The following is a 24,536-nucleotide window of genomic DNA, read 5'->3' as shown; positions in this document are numbered from 1 at the left end:
ACCAAGAACAGAGCAATTTGCGTGTCTAGCTCTGAGCAACGACTTTGTGAAACACTGCTATCTTACCGCTGGACACACTGATCTCCACCTCGGGGATGAACGCCCCCCTCTCGGATATTTCCTATCACCACGCAGAGGAGGCCTGCCTATGTAAATGACTCCTTTCGTTACAAAACTGACACATCAGAAGAATAACAATGAACTTGTCCCACTGGCTCTCTGTGTGCTGACAAATGCTTGCTTATCCTCCTTCCACCATAATCTACTTATAAACAGTTTGTATTTGCATATATGCGTAGTAGGACCGGGAGATGTCTGGAATGATCTCATAATGCACAATATTTATCTGGACATTTTGAAATCTCATCTGAAGGACTTCATAAATGTTCAGACTGGGCAACGATACCAGATTTAATATTTTTGACCAAATACTTTTTCAATCGTGTAATTAACTATGAACACATTCAGATGTTGGATCAGTAATCATCAGTATTTTGGATTTAATGACTGAGTGGGTAAAGACCAGTAAGATCAAGTCACTTAAAATATCACTTTACTGAAATTTGCCCTTAAAATCAGGAGAAGACAACACTTATGACATATCATCATGTAGCCATATCCAATGGATATCCTATATATATCTCATACAAGGGTAATTATACAATATCGATGTGTATTGCCCAGCCGTGCAGTGTATGTGTATTTGATATTGTCTCTGCATGCTTGGCCTACTGTAAGATTGATAACGAAGTTACTGTAATGTCTTTTTCTTTTGGTTCATGGATCTCTTGATGCCTTCTAGTTAATGTAATATATTCAGCAGTAAATGGCAACTCAAACACAGATGACAATTGCACAACGTTACTGATGTGGTGGAAAATGTACATCTACTTGCAAAGAACACGTGTATGTAATGGTAGTCTTGAGTGTGATGATATCAACAGTTCTCATTTTTCTATGATGAGATGACCACAAAAACCGGTTTGGTTCAATAATGAGTTTATTGCGAGTCTTCTGAAAATGTGACCAAATCTGCTTGACCAAAAATGTATATACAGTAACTTGAATCACTTCTAGTGAGTACAGAAAGTTGTGAGTCAAATGTTCTTTGTAGCATGGCTTCTTAACTTGTGCTGAGTGATTCTGATTCATACCAGCTGCTGATTTTTCTGAGCCCATTTTAATAGGACCTGTTTGGGTCCTATTTTTGGGTCAGCTGTCTGTAATTATAAAGTGCATGGCGCAGTTGTGTCACTGCCACGACCAGAAAACAAAATATCACCAAAAACCACCAAAACGCAAGTCTGCAAATTATTAGAAGCTGCTGGAAGGCAGGTGTCAGTGTCCAGTCAAGTGTGTTTCACATTAACATGAGCTGAGAGGCTGCTGTGTTAGAAAGAAGCTGCTTCTTCCGATTGGTTGTTGTTTGACCACAATGAGCAGCAATATGTTTGGAGGACAGAAGGTGAGGCCTTTAATCCCAAAAACACAACGCTGACTGTCCATCATGGTGCTGGTAGTATTATGATGTGGTGCTGTTCTGCGGTCAGTGGATCTGTTGCTCTAAATAAAATAAATGGAATAATGAAGGATTATCTCCAAATTCTTCAGGAAAACCTAAGATCATCAGCAGAAGATTGGGTCTTGGGTGCAGTTGGGTGTTCTAACAGGACAATGATCCCAACACACATCAGAAGTGGTAAATGAATGGATCAATCAGGCTAGAATTTTAAGTTTGCAATGACATTCCCAAACTCCTGACTTGAACCTCATCAAGACTGTGGACTGTGTTGAAGAAACAAATCTGTGCCAGGTAGACACCAAATTTAGTTGAACTTCACCAATTCTTTCAAGAGCAGTGGTAGAAAAAAATTCAGCCAGAGGACAACCAGAAGCTTGTGGATGGCTATCTGAAGCACCAAACTGAGGTGACGATGTCTAATTTTAATATTAGATCTGATCTGAAGCGGATTTGATCACATTTTTAGAAGATGTATAATAAATTGAATTGGTCACTGTAGAATTCACTGGAGGACTTGACATAATGTACATGTTCTTTACAAGTGGACGAAACTTTTGACCATGACTGTAAGTTTTGCCTGTTGAAGTGAACATAGGCAACAAATAAACATTTAAACTTCATGCGTATTATGCTATTTTTAACTTTTTGTTAAAAAAAAAAAAAACACAGTTTAAAGGAAACTCTGCTTCAGTTGTCCTCTTTTCCTGTCTGTGTTTGGAAGGCTGTCTCCACATGATGAGCAGTGAGCTCAGACTCTCCAGTGTTTGGACTCAGTTGATGCAGAGAGCTCAGCAAGATATTTCATATGATCTTATGAAAAGGTGTCATGAATAAATGAATATGGTTAAAGCTAAATCATGTGTACACAGCCTGACTGCAGCTGCTTATTATAAAACCTGAGTAGTTCCCTTGCTATCTAACCTACGCTTAAAACTTCTCTTACCGTTTCCTTGTTTCTTCCCCTTCTTTCTTTCCTCCTCTGCTCTCAACCCTCTTTCATTCTTCATCACTCATTCTCATTTAATTTTCTCTATTTATTTTCCCCTGCCTTTTTTTGTTTAGTTTTTTTCCACTTCCCTTACCACACTGTTCACAACTTACTGCCACATGTTGTGCCCCTCCATCCATCCCTCCCCACCTCTTATTTGCGTAGGCCTGACCAGTGAAGGCGATGGTCAGGGTGAACCCGAGGTTCTGGATTGGTTAGAAGAAGTGGAGGAGGGCGGCTCTGATTGGTTAAACGGTTTCTTCACTTTCCTGTATGGTCTGATAAACCCCCTGGAGACCCTAGAGGAGGAAGAACACAGTGCTTCAGGAGGAGTCTCGGAGACACAGGAGGAGGACGAAGATGATGAGGATGATGGACGGGTCAGAAGAAGAAGAGCAAAAGATAATGGAAATCAGGGGCAAAAGATTGTCATAGTCGGCCTCCATAACCAATAGCCTCAGGCCAACTGCAGCAAAACAACTATCCTCCAATGCAAATGTTTTCAGAATTCAACATCCAACAGCCCCAGCGTGGGAAAACTGTTCCTCCAAGATTTTCTCTGCTTACTCTGGGCACTTAAACCAGGCAGCTGCTCTGGATATGAGTATCACCAGTCTAACCTGTTGTGAGCCTCACCCATCCCAGGTTTCAACCGCTGGAATTCCCAAATACCATCAGACTTTACAAACTTAACTTTGTGTCTCTGTAGAGTCAGAGAGTGAAATTCTTTCTGAAAGCGTTTTCTCTGATGTCAGTCCCAGTGTTGGGATACGCCTCTACAGTCCTCAGGAACACTTTCAGAAGCTCTCTTAAACCTTTTTTTTTTAATTCAAACACCTGTTGGCAACAACTGGCAATACTGATTAACACAAAATACAGAGATGATTTGCACTTGGACAGCTGCTCGGTTGTCCCTTCTCCACCATTTTGTCTTTTTCTATTCCTATTGCCGCATGCCATATAAACTTGTCTTCAGCATATGTACTCTGGACTCTCTGGACTATACGCATGAATTTATACTTTTTAAACCTTTGTCAAGGTTAAGGCTTATGGTTTTGTCTTTCTAATTGGTATCGACATGCGATCTTGATGAGAGAAGTTTGACTGAGTTTAATAGTGTGCCCACAAGACTGCGCTTGGACAAACGGGTTTTGTGTTTCCCAGATATCTGCCCACATGTGCACTGTATGTGTGGATTTTGTGCGCTGAAATATAAACATGTCCATTTATGCAGCCAGTTTAATATTATTGGAGCTGTAGCTGCAGTTCCGAATCAGATTTACGGTACAGCTGACCCTTTAAAGTGTAATACTGCTTTCTCTCAAAATTAGCAGGTTTACACAAATGTTTGTTAAATTTTTTTTGTAAATGCGGGTACATCCACTAAGAATCACGTATTGACCCCATTCCCACTTCCCACATGTATCCCGTCTGTGATTTTTAGCAGAAATGTTGCTTGCATTACATTTCACATCACAAATGCGCTTGAAACAGTTGTAAAATTCCAGGAAACTACCCATTATGAAAGAAGCGTCCGTAAAACATTGGATAAATCTTTTGGAGTGTCACAGCCTCTGCGAAAAGACTTGCTTTATGGTCATAATTTGAGCCATTTGGTCCAGTAACACTGAGCCAGTAGTTAAATTATTTAATCTCTGGGCACCAAACCCAGAAGTTAGCTGGCTCAGTATATTTTGACAGACAGCACTTTTCAGCTCATAAACACCACTGAGCAGCTTTCATAGGAGTGAACAGGGCTCCACCTCTAACACTGTATCCAGTAATGAAACGTCCTTTAATAGATGGCATCCCACATTCTTTCCTAATTTACATGTCACCAGTGGATGTTGTCTAATCACTCTGTATGGTGGAATTTAGTGTGACCACCTGGGCCTTGTTTGTTTTAAGCCGAGGTGACTTAAAAACTTGTGTCTGCTTCAGAGTTAGTTGACCCAGGTGTAAATGAAGAGTTACACATTCCCGTTGCACACAAAAGCCTGATCTTAGCAGGGTTTAATGGGATTTTTCACCAGTGGGAAAGGGGTAAAGTGATATCAACCTCTTAGGAGGCCTAAAGATGCACTCAGCCAAAGTGAATGAATGACTGAGTGAATTCTATGATGCCATCACTGCCATCAGTAAGAGTCCTGCGATGAGCTGGTGACTCATTCAGGGTGTACCCTGGCCTTTGCCCATCGAGTAAACTGGATCTGGCCCCAGTAAGCCCCGCAACCCCTTAGGGGGGAAAAAAGCGACAACATCCCCGTGACCCTCAAGGATAAGCAGAAAAGAAAATGGAACGGAGCTCTTATAAACGGCACTGACAGTTTGTAGCATTGCCTTTTTAAGTCATGAGTATGTTTGAGCCAAATTGGTGCTTGTCGTCATTCAGGTTCTTGTGTATTCTCTAGCAGTCAAAGCTCCATATTGTTGTCGGTTGTCTCTTATTCCTTTGCCAACCAATGGCGTTAGCAGATTCTGAAGCCATTCCATTGCCTCATTTTCCTGTAAACATTCTCCAAATGGAGTAAACACCTCCATTGTCAGCTGTGAAACCTGAATTGTGTGTTCAGGTTTATTGCTATGCACAGGTAGAATCCACTCTTGCCCAAGTTGTTGCCATTCCAGTTTTCTTGTCATGGGTCAGAGTTGAGAGAGAACACTGCAGTAGAAAGGTGTGATTTGTGGATTAGGCGTTAGAAGAGAGGTATGTTTGACTCACTGAGCTTGAATCAGCTAATCATTGCAACAAGATCAGGTGTCTGGAACTGTAGGGGTGTGTTTGTGGGTGTATGTGAGATCAGGGTTAGCTGTTATGAGTGCATGTACCATTCCTGATTTAGAAATGGCGTCCTCCTGTGTCTTTTTACAAGAATGAATATACAAAGAGGACAGTGCCATGTACATTCAGTCTGAAAATCCCTTGCCCACGTCACTCCTGCACACAACAGGAAGAACATATTCGCCAGCCACTTCAAATATCAGAATTTGTTTTACCTGTTATTGGCAAAACCTTGAATTTACAGTGGCTGTCTCACTGTAGAGCTTTCTTTGATTCTCTGTCATCAGACTAACACATAGAATCATAACAGGAATCAGATGCACTCTGGATCTGCTTTTACCGAATTTGCTGTTGGAACATAACATGCATCCCAAATGGCACCCTGATATGGTTACAAATCTGATACTCTTTAATAAACCAGTCATCCCCTGTGGTGATTTTACTTGTCTCACTTTTTTAGTTTTATTTGAAGGTAATTCCAATGTTTCCTAGGTCCTCCTCAGGGATCAGTATGACACAGGCACAGATCTCGATCTCTCTCGACCACTCAGTCGCTAATGTTTAGCACAGAACCTCTGCACTGTTTCTTTTCTGAAAGGAGTTACTAACTTTAAAAACAGAGGTGCTGGGGATTCTTATTATCCCATATGGTAGTCTCCTGGTTTTGATGGTTACTTTTGCCTTAACTATAGGTATATCATTACTGTGTGTTCCCAGTGCCTAGGTTCTGGCGGAGAGAGACAGAGAGAGAAAACGTAGCATCTGGTAGGAGTGAGAGCAGGTGACCTGCTAGCGTTGACTGCTCAGTTTGCTTTACTTTTTTACAACATGTGGTGAACTGTGACTTTCAGCGGGGGATCAGTATCAAGACATAGGAAACATTTTTTTTAATGATTTGAAATACTTAATTTCTTGATCATCAGTTCCACTTCAGACCTCATCACAGCACCTCTGCACTTCTACTCGTAGAAGTCAGTGTGCTTCTGCTCAAGGCTGCAATTAGCTGTATTTCTAATGGCCTTGAAGTATGGTGCTGTGTGATGGGGGCTCGTACATAAAGTGCAGCTGATATTGGACAGTAAAACAGTTTTTATATATATATATATATATATATATATATATATATATATATATATATATATATATATATATATATATATATATATATATATATATATATATATATATATATATATATATATATATATATATATATATATATATATATATATATATATATATATATATATATATATATATATATATATATATATATATATATATATATATATATAAAAAATCTATTGTATTTTATGTTTATCAATTTATTCTTTGTTTAGTTGATGTTAAGTCTCTTAGTTATTAAGTGTCCTTTGCTTTATTATTATCATTATAATAAATTGATGGAACAGTTGTCCTCATGAACAGTGGTACACAAGCAGAGCTGAGTGTTGTGACTGTTGTCTTGTTTGTGTGTGACATCATCAGATGAAACACCTGCAGATGCAGCCAGGAGAGGAGCGCAGAAAGGTATCGTCATGCAGCTCCTTGCATGAAGCCGTGCTGTGTTTGAACTGCTCATAACTCTTTGTGAATTCAACCAAGTGTGTTGATTTGATAAACTGACAAAAACCCTCAAGGTTTGTTTTATGAATTAGTTATTAACCTGTTTTAAGAGTTGATGTGCAGTGAATTTAAGATTTTTGGCCAAATTCTGTGCTCAACTCTTGTTAGATCTGTATAGTACATTCATTTCACTTAATATTTAAGAAAATTACATGTTTAATGCTGGTTTACAGCAGTTTAAACTTAGCTGACCAGCATGATCGACACACTGCGTGGAAGAGAAAGTAAGAGCAGTATGGCATGGAGCCATGAGTAGAGAGAGTCCTGATTCATCCACATACATGCACATGCCTGACTCGTGTGGTGATATCAAATAACCGAGTGACTTGGAGCATGGGCTTCGTCATATAACAATTTATTTGACAAGTGGTATAGTGTCACTGCTCATCCATCCTAGAATCTCCTCCAACCAAGGATGTGGGCTTGAAGCTTCGGGAGGCTTTGAAGCAGCAGCTGGCGATCATCCATGAACGCGTGGAGGCCAGGAAGCTCGCCAAGTTGGCTCTGGCTGAGGTCAGAGAGCTTCTGGCAAAAGAGGAGGAGGAGAAGGAGCTGGAGCTGGGAAGGAAGGAAATCACCGCTAGAGTGAAAGAAAGGGTGGCCACTAGGCTGAGAGAGGAAGAGGAGAAGATGGAGAAAGATGAGCTTGAGAAGGTGCTGGAAAAACTGAGGAAGACCAAACAACTGGATGAGAAAAAAGAGGGCCAGGATGAAGACGAGAAGGAAAGGGAGAAAAAATCAAAGAAAGGAGGAGAGAAGGAGAAGTCAGAAAAAAAAGAGTGTCAGGGAAAGAAGACACAGGAAGAAGACAAGGGGAGAGGGAAAGAGTCTGTCAATGAAAAGAGAAAGAAAAGTGACAGAGGAGGCAAGAAGTGAAGTCAAATGATGGGGTTTTAGAGGAAAGTTTTTATCCCACTGGAAGCCAGTGTTGGCCATTTATAAAGTCAAGGCAGACTGTCAGATGTTGTTTGGTTCTGACAAAATTTGTCTGTTGCATCTACTATCAAAAACCTCTGAACGCTTGATGCAGAATCTTCTCCTTCGAAGTTCTCTTCCTGCTGCTAAACTGTCAATTTACTGAAACATTTAAAGAGCCAGTTTCAAGTTAGACTGGCTGGGTTTGGTAATTTGGATATATCATGTGTTGTAAATATATTTTGGGTTATTTTCTGGAGCTAGCTAGCTACTGCTATGTCCATGCTACTATCAGAAGGGACTCTCGAGGGTCTAGAGCATGTCTCGTGTGGTAAACATTTTTGATTTTGGCCATTGTACACTTTTTTTTTTTTTTTTTTTTTTTTTTGCAGTAATTCCTTAAATGTGGTTAACTGTTGTAACAGTTTCAGCAAAGATTTTTAGTTACAATAAACTTTATATATCTAAAATGACATCAGTGAACTAAACCGTAAACACTGGGTGTTGAATAGTAACAAATGACCTGATCATCTTTCTCTGCACTGTCATCTGTAAAAAATAAATAAATAGATAGAAAAACAAAATAAAATAAACAAAAAGAAAACGCTTGCTTGTCTGACAACATACACCAGTACTGATATATCTGTAATAGGCCTACCGATATGTCAGGGAAGCTCTGGCAAATGCATTGTTACATAGTGAGATTGAAAACATTAATTTCTCCGTGCCACTATCATGAATGTTTTGTTTTGTCAATAAAGCCTCTGGCTCTGTGTGTGTGTGTGTGTGTGTGTGTGTGTGCTCGTCCAGCATACTGCATTAAATCAGATCCATTCAAGTATGCATTTTGACACAAACATGTCTGTCTGTCAGTATGACGGTTGTGTTCATGAGAAGAAGCAGTCAGTCAGCAAAAGAAATCCATGCCTTATCTGATGGTTTGATTGAAAGACTTGATTCATGGTCTATGTGCCACACAATTTTGTACTTTGGGTCTGGTCCAAGTTCTTGTACTGTGCATCACATACACAACACACACGCCCCACCAACACCTGCTGCCACACATACACACATTTACACATCCTGTGTCTATACTGTACACATAGAAATGTTTCCTGTCAACAACATGTGCATCGTCTCATGTAGGACTGAAAGAGAAGGCTGTGGTCGTCACTGCCCGTCAGGAACAAGCTGCTGCCCCAGTGGAGACTCCTGAACCGACACCAGAAGGTACCACACGTTCATTAAACACATATGGTCATACACACTCCTTCCAGTGTCTACAAAGGTGTTGTTGTATGGTTATAGATCTTCCCTTTAACATTGAGCTTGTTGATTTTTCAGTAAACCTCACGCTGGGCCTTCTGTTTGACGTGTGCTGTAAACATATCTCAGCGGGTCATGAGAACTTTACAGATATACTCTTAAATTACGTTTATTAACTTCAATAAAGGTGCACTTTGATGAGAGCCATAAAATCTAATACGTGCACTGTAACATCTTTATATCACTACTCCGTATGGTGCTCCTGTTAAATTAAAGAACTCCTACCACAGGGCATTTGAATCAATAAATAAATCTGTCTGTATGGACAGTGTTTTGAGCCTATGCATGGAACTGATAATCAGATATAAATAGCAACCTACCTCTGTGTAGCCTCACTACAGTTAACTAGAAAAAAAGCACAAAATCAGCCAAACGCAAGAGACCAACAATGAATAAGTGGAGCTATTCATTTTAGTGGGTTAGAGTACAAACAATGCTATACAATGTTACACAATGCTACACAGCTTGACAGCGCAGTGGATGTGCTGACCTGTCTGACCATTATTCTGTCAGCCGGGTGCACCGCTGAGTCCTCGACAGTCTGCTCTTGGTTCAACTTCACTTCCTCAGTGACCAGTCCACTCACTCATCAGAGTTGTTAAACATTTAATGAGGCTCTGCAGTCCAGCCTCCAGCCAAATCCAGTCGCTGCCTTATATCTGTCTGTCTTTTGTTTAACCATGCAGAGGTACAAGAAAGCTCACCGTAACCTATGACCTCATCCTTTATTTGAGTGCGTTATTGTATTTACTCTAAAGTAAGAAATACTGAAAGCACCCAAAACATGATGGTATCAGTATCCAGATTAAATAGAATCAGTTCCTTCCTCCTTTTTGTTTGGCTATGAAAGAGATTCTGAGATGACTCCAGCTGTAAGTAGTATGAGGTGCCCTCTGACCTGGTGGATTAGTACAAATATATAAATGTTGCACTAAGAATTAAATTAGATGGTTTCAGAGATCTGTGGTTGAATCTGCCTATGGACTTTTGATATAGTTGTAGCATCTTATTAAATATGCTGTAGTGAGAAAAGAAGACAGTCATGACAGAAGTAGGCCTATGTATTTCAACAAGGGAAAATAAGAATACAGTTTTAACAGGCTTTGTCACCATACAAGTAGAGATTTGAGTTAACAAGGTGCATCAACGTAAATGCACCCTTTTTATCGTGTGTGTGTGTGTCTCTCAGACAGCAAGTGGACAGAAGCAGCATGCTCATAAATGACACCCAACTGTAGTAAAGGCTCTAAGTATAGTTGTTAGTTAGTACAAACGTTTATCTCCGAGGGTGGCAGAAAGCCTTGAGAGAATTACTTGACAAATGAGAAATTTAGCTTGGAGAGTGTTCGTTTTGGACCCTAACAGGCATCTGCAAGAAAAGGTGTCATTTTGATTGGGTTTAGTTTTAGTTTGTGTTCCCAGCGCTGCTGCTTGGTGAGACAAGTGACATACAGATGAGTCCTCAAAGTCAGACACCTTTCTGTACAAATCATTATTTTTCCCACCATCTCTCCTCAGCTGTTGATGAGCCTGAACCTGTGGCAGCTGAAGATGTGATTGGAGCTGCTGTAGCAGAGGACCTCTCTGCACCACCACCAGGTACGTGTAGGCCTGCCGCGGTCGTCAGTGTTCCCAGTGTTACACAGTGGCCGGGTGTACACAATTACATCGCTTGTCCATTGCCCATTCTGTCATTTTACTGTTTTTAATCAATACGTAATCAGACTTGGACACAACATTGGAAATCTAATTTTTGCTTTTTTGTTTGTAAATATAAAGACAGTGCTGACAGGGATCCTGATATCATCAATGCGCAAGAAGGAGTGGGTTGCTTTATTGAGAAGTTGGAGGTGTGCAGCCTGTCACTTGCAGCTGTTCATCAAACAGCTCCTTCTTGTTCCAGTGCTCAAACAGAATGACTTAAACTACTTATTAAAAAATGGATCTGCTGTTAACATTGCTGAGACTGACATGACAAAAGCAGCCATTGTTTTGCTCTATAGACATGTTTTGGTATCAATAGCTACCTGACAACACTGCATTTCCCCAAAATAGTCTACTTCAGCAGTGCAGTGCTCTACTGATAGTGAGCATCTCTTCTTGTGTTCTGGGTAACACCAGTGTTGTCGCAAACATATTCGAAGGTGTATAAACTCTGACTGCATGGGAACCTTACAGTATAGCTAGAAGATGATCGCTGTCAACGTTTGACATCTAACTGTGCTAGATAAGTAAATTGATCTCAGTCACATGTTGTTGTGTTACTGGGCTGAATGTGCATGCTAACATGTTGATACTCAGAGTGTAGTGGTGATATTTCATGATTTATGATTTTATGCACTGAATGCTGTCTTTTCTGTCCTGACATCTTTGAACACGAGAAGTGCCAATGGTGGAAGTGTAGGTGTGGTAGTTGGCAGTGGGCCATTTAGAATGAAGAGTTGAAGATATGAAACACAGAATGAGCACATTTTTCCTAAATGCCACTGACCTGACTCACCTCAGTGCAAAGCTTGGTGTGAACTGTAAAAATCTGTACAACAGTCTCTGCTTCTCCCTCCAGAGCCTGAACCAGAACCTGAGGCTGAACCAGAACCTGAGCCTGAACCAGAGCCTGAGGAGATTCCTGAGGTTGGTACAGTCCATAGTGAAACCATCAGTGGAACCGGCTCTGATCACTGCCAGCCACTTTTGGAGGCTCTTTCTATCTCAAAATCAAATGTAGACAGGAAGCTTGCTATTTAACAAGAACCTGTTGATGACATTCAGATGATGAATTTGTTTCAGGTGATAGAGGAGGATCCAGAGGTGCTGGAGGAGGAGGCTCCTGCCGTGGAAGAGGAGGCCCCTGTGGAGGAGGTATATAGTTTGTTATTGAGTTTTGCATTATATCTTATACTGGTTTCATAGACAGTTTGCTATGCTGGTGAAATAAATGACTTTATGGTGGTGTTTTGATGGATGCAGGTGGAAGACTCTCCTCCCTAAACTGGTTGTTTGGACTTTAAAACATTTCAACATATTTCCTATGTTATAATTGATAAACCAGTAACCAGCGACAATGTTCGCGAAAAAGCGTGGCGGACATTATTTATCATGAAGTCCGGTTTTGGACATGCCGGTGCGTCCGTCGACTCAGGAAGTGGGGCGTCGAGGTGGGCTAGCAGCTAGCTGCACACGAACATCCACAGATTCCGATTCCAGTTTGTTGTCCTCGTGTATCCGGATCTCCTCAGACCAGAACAGACTCGATCCGGACTCGTTTAGTCTCATTAAGCCACACCAGTCAGTTTAGATGCACAGAACGGGACCGAACCACCGGAAAAATCCCGGTCCAGCTCACGCTGCTGCAGGTATAAGTCCGCTTGTTTCTTAAGATATGTCGTGGGGGTGAGCTCTGCAGTGATTGGCTCTGGTGTGCATGTGACTATGGTGTGCAATGCCAGCGAAATAGATAAAGCATTTATGAAATAATTTATTGGCTGTATCACTGCAGTCCAAACAAAGCCGACATTGCACACCCTTGAACCACGCAGCAGCCATGTTGAAAATCTGAAAATCAGGACAATCTGATCCTGATCTGCAGGGATATTTGAGGCACACATACACGTAGACAGAGATTCCTTGCTTTTATAGAGAGATTAATGCAGGAAATGGTTTCCCCTGATTTAGTCAAATACCTCCTCTCTTGTTTTATCAGTAAACCTGTTAAAAACACATATTTTATAACCCTTGCTAATGTTGTTTGATTCAGACTGCTCCAGTTGAAGAGGAGTCAGCAGCTGAGGAGATAATGGCAGATGAGCCCGCAGAGGAGGTGGAGGAAGTGGCAACAGAGCAGGCTGAGGATGAGGCTGCTGACGAGGCTGTGGAGGAGCCTGTTGCCGAGGAGGAGGCCTCAGATGTTGAGACTGTGGCTGAGGAGGAGCCAGCTGAAGAGGAGGTAGCCCCTTCAGAAGAAGATGTCAAGGTGGTAGTGGAAGAGGAGGAGGCTGCTCCAGCAGAGGAACCTGCTGAGGAGGCTGCTCTAACAGAAGAAGCTGTTGAGGAAATAGTGGAAGAGGAGGTGGCATCACCTTCAGAAGAACCTGCTCAAGAGGTAGCTGCTGAGGAGCCTGCTCAGGAGGAGGAGGTAGCTGCTGAGGAGCCTGCTGAGGAAGAGGAAGAGGCAGCTGCTGAGGAGCCTGCTGAGGAAGAGGAAGAGGCAGCTGCTGAGGAGCCTGCTGAGGAAGAGGAAGAGGCAGCTGCTGAGGAGCCTGCTGAGGAAGAGGAAGAGGCAGCTGCTGAGGAGCCTGCTGAGGAAGAGGAAGAGGCAGCTACTGAGGAGCCTGCTGAGGAAGAGGCAGCTGCCGAGGAGCCTGCTGAGGAAGAGGAGGTGGCAGCTGCCGAGGAGCCTGCTGAGGAAGAGGAGTTGGCAGCTGCCGAGGAGCCTGCTGAGGAAGAGGAGTTGGCAGCTGCCGAGGAAGAGGAGGTGGCCGCTGCTAAGGACGACGAGTTGGCTCCGTCAGAAGAGGCAGTGGAGGAGGTAGTGGATGCAGAGGAGATTCCAGAAGAAGCACAGGAGCAGACAGTACCAGGTAAAGGGGAGGAGATACAGGTGTTCCAGTGGTGTTTGGTCCTGAAACGCAGCTTAAAGTCTGTGTAAAGCAGAATTAAATTTGTGTTATGAGTTTGTCATACCACAGAAACATGTGTCAATGACCACTGAGCCAAATTTGAAAGATTAAAAAAATTGCCAAGTATATGAGATTAGGTCTCAAAATCATGGAAAAACAAGGACTTCTCTCTGCTGTGAAATGCTGGGGGCGTGTCAGTTAGAGGCGCTGGAGCCACGTCCACGCGCAGGAGGGGAGCCTCCGTGTACTGAACAAGGATATAACCTACAGTAACAATGTAAGCTAGCAGCATCATCGGATGGACACAGCCCGAACTGTTCGAGCCATCAGAGCTAGAAACTGACTCTGAGTCAGGCACTGAGTCCATGTTTTACATTACACACAAACATAAAACCCCAGTCTACGTACGATTCCTTGTCATAGCTATATTGGGGCACATAAAATATTACCTGTGGATTATCATTGTGCTATCAGATGGACTCTGCTCAGGGAATGAGACCAAATCATGTCATGATTAAATGCAATAACATTTACTAGCATTACATGGGCATGACAGGATGCACGGTGTAAAATCACTTTCAGGATTTGCACCTTCAGCAAAATGCATTTAATTGCCAAAATGTACAATATTTGTAACATACAAAAGCACACACTTACACTTAGAGCTTAGATCTGGCCCAAAAAAATCAAACCCGAGGCGTGCACGTGTCCCAGCTGGCTGGCCCGTCACATTAACTGTAATTATGAGCTCGAGCCCAATTTAAACACGACATTTTTTTAATACGGGGGCTGTTATAACAGTTCTCAAGCTCCATGTTGCACTTACACTACACAGTCAGTGATGCGATAACGCGTTACTCTAATCTGACCACTTTTTTCAGTGAGGAGTAATCTATTGGGTAATATTTCCAAACCACTAATCAGATCAATGTTACTTATTCAAATCACTGTGTGTTACTATTATTTTTGTCATTTTGTCATTCTGTCGGGATGGGAGGATGCAAGCTGGGGACGGTGAGGGTTGGTTCAGCCCCACTGACCAGTGTCAACAGACTCTTCAGATATCCAGATTTTGCCTGGTGACAGTTGGTGAAACTATCGGGGGTAAAGTGGACACTGCAGGGACAGGTGTTGGTGGCGATTTTAACTCTCCACAGTAGCTCCTTTTGACAAAATCGATCCACCATTTCCTTACGTTGTCGTCCTTAGGAACCTTAAATAAGCTAATGGCGTCCTTACTCTGCACACTGTGGCATCCAGGAAAGATGCAGGAGTGATGTGGAGGAGACATGACTGGTTAGCTAGCTGCAAACTATTCTAAGAGATGCTATCCAAGACTCAAGAGCCAGCGGAAAAACCACTGAAGCTAATGCCTGAATGTATTTATACGGCTTCCGCAGCAGGGCCGGGTTTATGCATATCATCGTAATGCGGCCATGATTTGCATGATTTTCTGACCCGCCCATTAAATCCTGAACACAGAAATCATGAAACAGTTTGTGAGCCTAGCTCCAAAATTAAATTCTAAATGGTTAAATGCTTTTTACATGTTTTAAGGAAATACAAGTATGACCTTTTGAATGTGTTTAGAAGAAAATGGCTGAATTTGCTTTACACAGACTTTAAAGACAACATTTTTGGAGATTATCAAATTCACCATCTGGTGGAGTATTGGATGAGGAGATTGATACCACTCCCCCGGTTAAAGGGGGAGTCCACCGATTTAACACATCAGTGTTGTTTAAAATCCTAATGTGAAACTATAACTTTGAGTCACATGAATTGGTGTCTGTTACAACAGCAGGAACGAAATGTGAGGGTGTAGATAACAGGGTCTAAAAAAAATTAGGATTGATGTGGACCACTCAATATTTCCAGTAGAGTTTCTCCCGCTGGCCACACACACATGTTCTGTCATGGCGTAGCCTTAGACATGACATTGTGATGGCATCACTGGTTCTTAATTTGCTTTTCTCTGCTTGAGGAAAAATGTACGTAAACGATGCCTCCATTGATTAAATACTCAAAGCTTTGTTGACCTTGTAATAATCAAAATGTATGAATTTCTCCCACTAACTAAGCTTCCAATCCAGACCTCACTCAAGAAGGGGTTAGCCTTAAACCCAATACAGTTACGGCCGCTATCTGGACGTTCTGGTTAATGCTCATGTTTCCTGTAGTTGCATGTCTCAGAAGCTATGTGGAGAATATGCGGCGAGTCTATTTTCTTTTTTTTAGAAATCCACTATTAACTTATTGTCTGCAAAGCTGTCAGCTCTGTCTGTGTGTGTCTCTGTGTGTGTCTATGCCCAGGAGCTCACAGTAATTTATGGATTCAATGTGTATGTTCCACAGAAACAGAAGAAGCAGCAGCACACAAGGCAGAAGACACAGCAGAGGAAGGTGGGCACACACACATGAAATTTTGCAGTGTGATTAGCACATGTGAAAGCTGAAATCGTTCTGACGTGTTGTAGATGTTGTGGTCTGACCTCTGCCCGTGTTTCTCTCTGCAGCTGCAGCAGCAGAGTTTGTTGAGTCAGAGGAAGATATTCAGGATGAGCCCACAGGTAAAAAACAAAAAACAACTTCATCCTAAATATACTGCATTCTACAGTGTATCACCTGAGAATGTGGCCACAGTAAGCAGTCTAAAGCTGGTAGAGCATCTTTTTCTTGTTATCTCTCCAGTCCACCCAATGACCAATGAAGCTGCGTTTTCATGATCAACTAATCTGCAGATTTTTTTTCTCTGTTAGTTTTTATTGATCTGACATTTTATTCTCCAAAATATTGTTTTTTTTCTGAGAGATGAGATGTCTTCATGCTCTGTTTGTCACCAGTTTACAGCATTACGAAACACAGAAAAGCAGCAAACCTCTCATTTAAAGAAACTGAAGGTTTGGTACCTGTGTGAAAATGGAAAATATTATTAGATCATGAGAATTAATTGATTGTGGATTAGAGCCAAGCCGACCAATTTATCGGCGGGCCGATAGAAGGCATTTTCCAGACTATCAGTATCTGCAATTATAATGGCCGATAAATGAATATTTGAAGAATAAAATAAAAACAGACGTAACACCCTCCAACCTTGTTATGAGTGTTGGCGTCCACCGAAGGGCACTCAACAACAGGTCAAGTGTATGCCACCTGATTGACGTACAGGATGGCCAGTCTGAAATCTCTACGTGTAGGGTCACGCGTCATGTGTCAGAGGTCAGTATGCATGCGCAAACGCGCTAGCTACTGCAAAACACAAGCGAGCTAAGTTTCCTGGTTAGCGGATTCCATTGATATAAACCAGGGGTCGGGAACGTATGGCTCGCGAGCCAGGTGTGGCTCTTTTGATGATTGCATCCGGCTCTAAGATAAAACAAAATATTCTCACTTGTTTTAATCCATCCATCTATTTCCACTGCTCATGTCCTGTTCAGGGCTGCAGTTGGCTGCAGGAGCAATTGTCCATTATTTTAATTGGATTATAATAGCCTACGTTGGCCGTTGCTGGGTAAACAGGTAAACGCCCCCTTTTGAATCAGTCTGCGCCGTCATTAGCTCAAAGCTAACCCTTCGACGAAGAAGATGGCGAAAAGAAAAAAAAATGAGGAGTATCGTACATTTCAGGACAAGTGGACCGAAGAATTCGCCTTTGTGGAGAGAGAAGGTTCTGCGGTGTGTCTAATTTGCAGTGACAATATTGCATCGATGAAACGGTCGAATGTACAGTGGCACTTCGACACACGCCATGCTGCCTTTGCATCAAAATACCCTGCGGGAAACAGTAGAAAGAAAGCGTGCCAAGAGTTACTGAGCAGGCTGAAAGCTAGCCAGCAGCAACTCCGTGCATGGACCCAACAAGGTGACTATAATTCTGCTAGCTTTGCTGGATCTTTAGCAATAATGAGGAACGGAAAACCATTCACAGATGGCGAGTATGCTAAAACGTTCATGCTGGATGTAGCCAATGAACTTCTTGATGATCTTCCGAACAAAGACAAGATAATCAAATGGATACAAGACACGCCTCTGTCTGCAAGAACTGTTCATGATCGTACCATCACGATGGCAAACCAAGTGGAGGAAACGCAAGTGAAAGACCATTCTTTTCCTTGGCTTTGGATGAGTCAACAGACGTAAGCCATTTGTCGCAGTTCAGTGTGATTGCAAGATATGCTGCTGGTGACACACTGCGCGAAGAAAGTCTTGCTGTTCTGCCAATAAAAGGATCCACAAGAGGTGAGGATTTATTCAAGTCTTTCATGGAGTTCGCTAAAGAAAAAAATCTACCTATGGATAAACTTCTCTCAGTGTGTATTGATGGTGCTCCGTGTATGGTGGGGAAAAACAAAGGATTTTTGGCGCTTCTCCGTGAACATGAAAATAGACCCATCCTAAGTTTCCATTGCATTCTACACCAGGAGGCACTTTGTGCTCAGATGTGTGATGGGCAGCTTGGCAAAGTAATGTCGCTGGTCATTCGTGTGATCAACTTTATTGTTGCTCGAGCCTTAAATGATCGCCAGTTTAAAACACTGCTGGATTAAGTTGGAAATAACTATCACGGTCTGCTTTTACACAGTAATGTGCGTTGGTTGTCAAGAGGGAAGGTGCTTAGCTGTTTTGCAGCTTGCCTGAACGAAATCCGAACTTTCCTTGAAATGAAAGGCATCGAGCATCCTGAGCTAGCCGAAACCGAGTGGCTCCTCAAGTTTTACTATCTCGTGGATATGACTGAACATCTGAACCAGCTCAACGTGAAAATGCAAGGCATTGGAAATACAGTGTTGTCCCTTCAACAAGCCGTGTTTGCTTTTGAAAACAAGCTGGAGCTCTTCATCATGGATCTTGAAACAGGTCGTTTACTACATTTTAAAAACCTGAGACAATTTAAAGATGCATGCGCAGCAAGTGAGCCCACTCAAAACTTGATCTCCACCAGCTAGCTGGCTTCACATCCAGTCTCCTACAGTCGTTCAAAGCACGCTTTGGAGAATTTCGTGAGCACAGTTGTCTTTTTAAGTTCATCGCCCATCCAAACGAGTGTTCACTGAACACAGGCGACCTGAGTTACATTCCTGGTGTCTCTGTCAGAGATTTCGAAGCAGAAGTGGCTGACCTGAAGGCCTCAGACATGTGGGTGAATAAGTTCAAGTCACTGAATGAAGATTTGGAAAGAATCGCACGACAGAAAGCGGAGTTGGCGAGCAAGCACATGTGGACAGAAATGAAAAAACTTCAACCCGAAGACCAGCTGATTATCAAAACTTAACCAAACACTGCAGCGTGTGAGTATTGCTGTATTGACCATGTTTGGATCTGCGTATGCATGTGAGCAGTCATTCTCACATCTTAAAAACATCAAGTCCAACCTACGATCACGTTTAACGGATGAAAGCCTCAACGCTTGCATGAAGCTAAACCTCACCAAGTACCAACCAGACTACAAAGCCATCAGCAAATCCATGCAGCACCAGAAGTCGCATTAATGGTGAGTATTATAACAGCATTATTTAAAAGAATAAATTCAGAGGCTTATTATACCCATTTAGTTGAATTCAGTCTTAAAATATATTATATGGCTCTCACTGAAATAAATTTCCAAATATTTTGCTTTCATGGCTCTCTGAGTCAAAAAGGTTCCCGACCCCTGATATAAACGAAAGAAGGGATATAACAAAATTTATATTTGTCAAACTACTGAAGAAGGGGAATGTTGAGAGGCAATTTCGAGCTGTTCATAAAAAGTACGACACTGACTTCCCTCCGAAAAGCGAGCTGAGAAGGAGAAAGTTGAGGGAACTCAAATCACAGTTGAACGGACAGCAGTCGTTTTTCACACAGCGGAACTCAAAAGCAACGGCCGACACCGAAGCCTCGTTATGGGTGAGTCACTCTATCATGTGATTGGATGCTGGCGTGAATATCGCCGCTTCTCAATCCGTGGCAAAACTGTTTTTTCTGTTGGAAAAAGAAAGCCAAGTTGTCCCTACAAGCTCTGGGGCTGTAAAGGCTGCACACCTGAAGAATTGACTCCATGGACTCACCTTTCTCCGCTGATTAGCTGTTAGCCTCGTTTATCAGCTGTTAGCCTAGCAACGCTAACTTTCAAACTGATGCACTCAATACTCTGTGCTGTCCATCATTGCTCCGTTGGCCCTCCCTCCACCACAACCTCAGCGTTATTCACCACCTGGCTCCTTTGTCGCTCTCCTCTGCTGCTGTGGTCTCCCCCGGCTCGCGGCATGTTGGATGGTTGCTGAGGGTCTTCAGGTGTTCAGTGCAAGAGCTCCTGGACCTCTGCTGTCACTTCGCCCCAGACTCCATCACTGGGATTGGATCTCTTGGTCACCTGCGTCGCCTCCACTGTGTGCATGGAGTCTCCAGATGCAAGTTTGTTTATACGGACGGTGCTATTCCCTCCGTGTGGATTGACAGGCGCTCCATTTATTCTTTGTTTTTTGTTTGTTCTATTTTGTGAAGTGCTAAGATGATAAATAGGCCTTTGTTGAGGCAGCTTATTCCTCGTTTCGGGATTTTAAAAAGAGGCATTGCAGACTGCAAGTGTTTCTCATTGCAACGAGTCTACAGACACCAGCGATACAGCCCAGATGTGCTTTTTTTATTCGGATGGAATATAGATATGACTGCAAAAGAGGAGCTATTAACATTACTGCCCATGAAACAATGCACGCAGGGAGAGGGCATTTTTCAGTCATTCAAAAACTTTATGGAGAAAACCACCAGCTCCCGGTGTGTGAACTGTGTGCAGTATTGATGTCTGTCACCTCTGTGCATTACTGCTGTCAATTTTTATGTGCAATTCCAAGGGTTACGTAGATAGATCATTTTGATCTGGTCATTTTGAAAGTAGCTCGCAAGCTAAAAATGTGTTACAACGTCCCTGTTGGTCTGGTTGTGTTTAGAATGCCACAAACGCTATGATATATTTTGATGTTCCTCTGTTCTGTTCTGACAATAAAACAAGTTTGTTTTTAAACTGCATTATCATATTATTTCAGTGAGGATAAATAACTACAGATAACTAATGTTACGGAAAGCTGTTTATGTTTTGTTATGCGTTTCTGCATTTATTTTTTTGATACCGGATTTTTAAATCACCAAATATTTATCAGTATCGGCCTTAAAAATCCTTTATCGGTCGGGCTCTACTATGGATTGACTAAATGCTTCAGTGTCGACAGAGATCTGTGCTTGAAGGTTGCAGGCTGTTTCCACTCTGATCGCTGCCTAGAGATGGACATTCCTGCCTCTGTATTACATAATATTTCATAACAGCCAGAGCAGCTGTCTGTTATCTGAAGTCTGCTGTCAACGTGGAACTGATAGTCAGCTGCACTTTGGCTGCTTTTCCAGAAGAACACACTATCTGTTCGATTTGTAATTAGATGGCTTGTGAAAAGGATGTTCACAAGTTTTCTGAGAGCAGACTCCACTTGCACACAAAGGCTTCATTATGTTGCTTCACTAGTAAATAAAATCACTCTGACACACAAGGAGTCAAAGAAGGTAAAAGGTCTTTTCACATGGGAACTGCTCCACAATACACATTCAACATGTTGAACTGACCTTATCGGATCACAACATCATGGGCCACTTCATGCTTCAAATATTCAGAACCATTTCTAGGTGTTGTATGGTAGGCAACTGGACTTTCAGTTTCTTGAAGATTTTTCTCCCCTCAGCCAAGAAGAGAACTGAAGAGAGCTCTGGCTGAGAGGAGAAACGTCTTCAAGAAACTGAAGGAGTCCGGTTGCCTACAATACGGCACTTAGAATTACAATGACCTGGATGACTGAGAACTTGCATCAGAATCAGATCTGATGAATCTGATAACAGTAAAATCTGTATGCTCTAAAGGGGGCCAGATCCTGAGGACAGGCCTTGTACATGTGAAGACTAAACATCACCCTGTTTGTGCTTCCTGTAGAAACGTAGAGGTGTCACAGTCGCCGTGGTGACGGAGCAGGGACCCACAGATGTTGCATCAGCACAATCTGAGCACACTCAGAGAGATGATGCACCTGTCCACCTCCAGAGAGATGACGGAGCCGCCGTGACAACTCGCCTCTACCCCCCCCCCGCCCCCTGTTCCCACCCCTCCCTCTGACTACTCCTCTCGGTGTGAATGTGTGAGATGATGGATGAATGTTTATGAATTATGGTACTCCTGTTTTTACCCTTCCTGTTTGTCTTCAGCCTGTCCTCACCACTCCTCCCCCTTCATTTTTGTTCAGGGCCGTTCAGTTCTGTGTGACTGGCCAGATGGTCAGGACATGTCAAGTCTATGTGCTCTACTGGAGCTGCAACTTTATTTTGAAGTCTCAGTGATGTATTTTGGCTTCCTGGAGCTAAAGTGTGTTGCCAAGTAAACCGAAGCCAAAGTTCATAACTGAGCATTTAAAATCAAACTGTAGTCCATTCAGTGAGCTCTTTGAGAACATAGCTGGCTCAACAAAAATAAAGGTGTTGTAGTGAACGGTGCAGAAGGTCTCCACTGTGAGCTGATGTTTCCTGGTCCTCATGCTGATGACGTCATCATCTAAAGTGCAGTCATTTCTGCCCCTCTGTCGCAGTGGGACTTTACATTGATTCCACTGTGTTGAGTTGTGGTCACAGTGTTTTAGATCCTATGCAAAGCTGTCATGATGCCTGTGACCTACCCTCCTCTCCCTCCTCGGCCCCCTCACCCAGTCAGTACCACTCAGTACGTGTCAACTCCAGGATGAGCCATATGCTAGCATGTGAATTCAGAGAAAAAGTGTGCGTGTGTCCATGAGTGTGTTGTTGTGGGTTGACTAATCTCTTTTGCTAATTAACCCTTTGTGTGAGCCGTAGATATCAGGATGTAGTCTTAGAGACTGTTTGACTCTTCTTGTTTGTTCTCTAACTACCTTTACCTCTCTGTGTGTGTGTCTGTCTGTCCGTGTCTGTGTGTGTGTGTGTCTCTGTCTGTGTGTGTGTTTTTTTTTTTGTTTCATGTATTCAGAACGATTAGCAGACCATCTTATTAGACTATCAGAAGAGTTTGAACTGAAGTTGTGACTCAAAGTTCAGCTCTGTAAGTTTAAACTGTGATGTAAATGAGGACACTGTGGGCTGCGCAGAGCTCACTGTGGTTCCAACACACCAGTTGTACATGGATCCAGTTATCCTGAATCATTTAATCCTTTGTGCTCCAGATTCCCGCTGGCTCACAGAGGGTTAAACAGATCAGGTGTCATATTCCTCTGGAAGTCAGCCATAAGCAGCTGCCTGACACCAGTTAAGTGAACCTTTTGTGGTGAAGCTTCACTGCCTCATTCTCTCTGCTGAGTAGTTGTGTGTTTGATTTACTTAAAGGGAAACGCCTTGACACGTTTCTTTAGTCTTTTCCTTTTGACCTCATAATTTGTCTGGGTTTTTAATGATTGGTCCATGGCAGCAGGGCTCCTGTAGAGAACAGACCTGATTCCATCACACAGCTCATTAAGCTCAGTGAAGGTGAAGGCAGGGTCTGCAGGTGACCATCCTGTGTGTCCCTGTTGTATACATGAGATATGACTGACACTGATGCTGCAGCACTGTGGATAACACATTCCTGTTGTGTGATACTGACAATAAGCATGTAGATCTCATGTTGTAGGAATAATTGCAACACAACACTACAGACCAAGTCAGACATTCCTCATTTATAATAATTCTTCCCACTCTGTCTGTAGTCCTCACATACTGTAACTACCTGATGGTTTTAGGGATGCAGTGGTGTGCAGTAGGTCCTCTTCGTAGGAAGTCTTGTTGTCTTTTCTGTAACACTAGCTGGTCTTTTCTACTTCCTAACACTTTGTACGCCGATGTGAACTGTCAAACCTTTTTAACATCGAACATTACAACCTTATCAAGAGAGAGCTTCTAGATTTTTAAAAAGGAACATTTTTTAAAAGGACTTGGGGAAACAAATCTTTAATTTTTCTTTAAAATGCTTTAAAAGCTTTGTACAAAGCCATAAGCTGTTGACAGTAAGGTTTACAGGGCTGTGATACTTCAGGACAAACTTAAGTCTAAGAATACTAAAAGAAGAGCAATAATAAGAAAACTGCAAAGCCAACACAATGCAGCAACCTGCTCAAACAGATTCTTCAATATTAACCTGTGATCAGAAGTAATCTACAGTATATGTTGGCAGGGTTGTGATGATTTGCCTCCAGACAAAGGAGGTGGCAGGTGTAACTTAGTCTGCTATAAACAGTAGACTGAGCGCCACACTGTTCTGGGGGAATAAAGCAAAGAAACTGTCCATCTCTTTGCCTCACCGCAGGTGAATGCTGTCTTGTAGACTCTGACAATGGTCATTAAATTATTGTGAAGTACAGATGAATTGTGTAAGGGAGATTTGAAGTGTCAGTTTTCTGTAAATGATCTGTTGCTGCAATTAAAGGATTGGGACAACACGGAGACTCCAGTCGTCTTATTCATACGTTGTGTGTTTCACATGCCATTCTCAGTCAGTGTTGGTCTATATTCTGCAGGTCTGCTTCTGAGCAGTAATATTAACAGTGCAACAAACAGTAAATGTGCAGTTAAAATGGGAGACAAACAGCCTTCTCCTCCCAAGGTCGTGGGGTGTGGCAGGGATGTAACCTTAGTCCAATCCTCTTCAAGTTATACATCAATGAATTTGCATGTCAATTAGATAAATCCACAGCACCTGGCCTCAACCTGAATGGCACAGAAATTAAGGGTCTCCTGTACACAGATGAC

General features: G+C 42.4%; 1 protein-coding gene across 5 annotated transcripts in view; it reads left to right on the top strand.

The window, feature by feature from the left end:
- Positions 1 to 24,226, top strand: part of asph (aspartate beta-hydroxylase) — a 43,403-nt gene extending 19,177 nt beyond the window's left edge. For all 5 annotated transcript variants that reach the window (XM_037083406.1, XM_037083408.1, XM_037083410.1 and 2 more), the window contains 8 exons: positions 8,980 to 9,063; positions 10,678 to 10,758; positions 11,723 to 11,790; positions 11,947 to 12,018; positions 12,914 to 13,736; positions 16,131 to 16,178; positions 16,292 to 16,345; positions 21,727 to 24,226. In XM_037083406.1, coding sequence (XP_036939301.1) covers positions 8,980 to 9,063; positions 10,678 to 10,758; positions 11,723 to 11,790; positions 11,947 to 12,018; positions 12,914 to 13,736; positions 16,131 to 16,178; positions 16,292 to 16,345; positions 21,727 to 21,734 — 1,238 coding nt within the window. In that variant the 3' untranslated portion in view covers positions 21,735 to 24,226. The remainder of the gene's footprint in view (positions 1 to 8,979; positions 9,064 to 10,677; positions 10,759 to 11,722; positions 11,791 to 11,946; positions 12,019 to 12,913; positions 13,737 to 16,130; positions 16,179 to 16,291; positions 16,346 to 21,726) is intronic.
- Positions 24,227 to 24,536: the final 310 nt, after the last annotated feature.

The sequence above is a fragment of the Acanthopagrus latus genome, chromosome 21, assembly GCF_904848185.1.
Source record: "Acanthopagrus latus isolate v.2019 chromosome 21, fAcaLat1.1, whole genome shotgun sequence".
Classification (NCBI taxonomy): domain Eukaryota; kingdom Metazoa; phylum Chordata; class Actinopteri; order Spariformes; family Sparidae; genus Acanthopagrus; species Acanthopagrus latus.
This window is presented reverse-complemented; position numbering and strand designations above follow the sequence as displayed.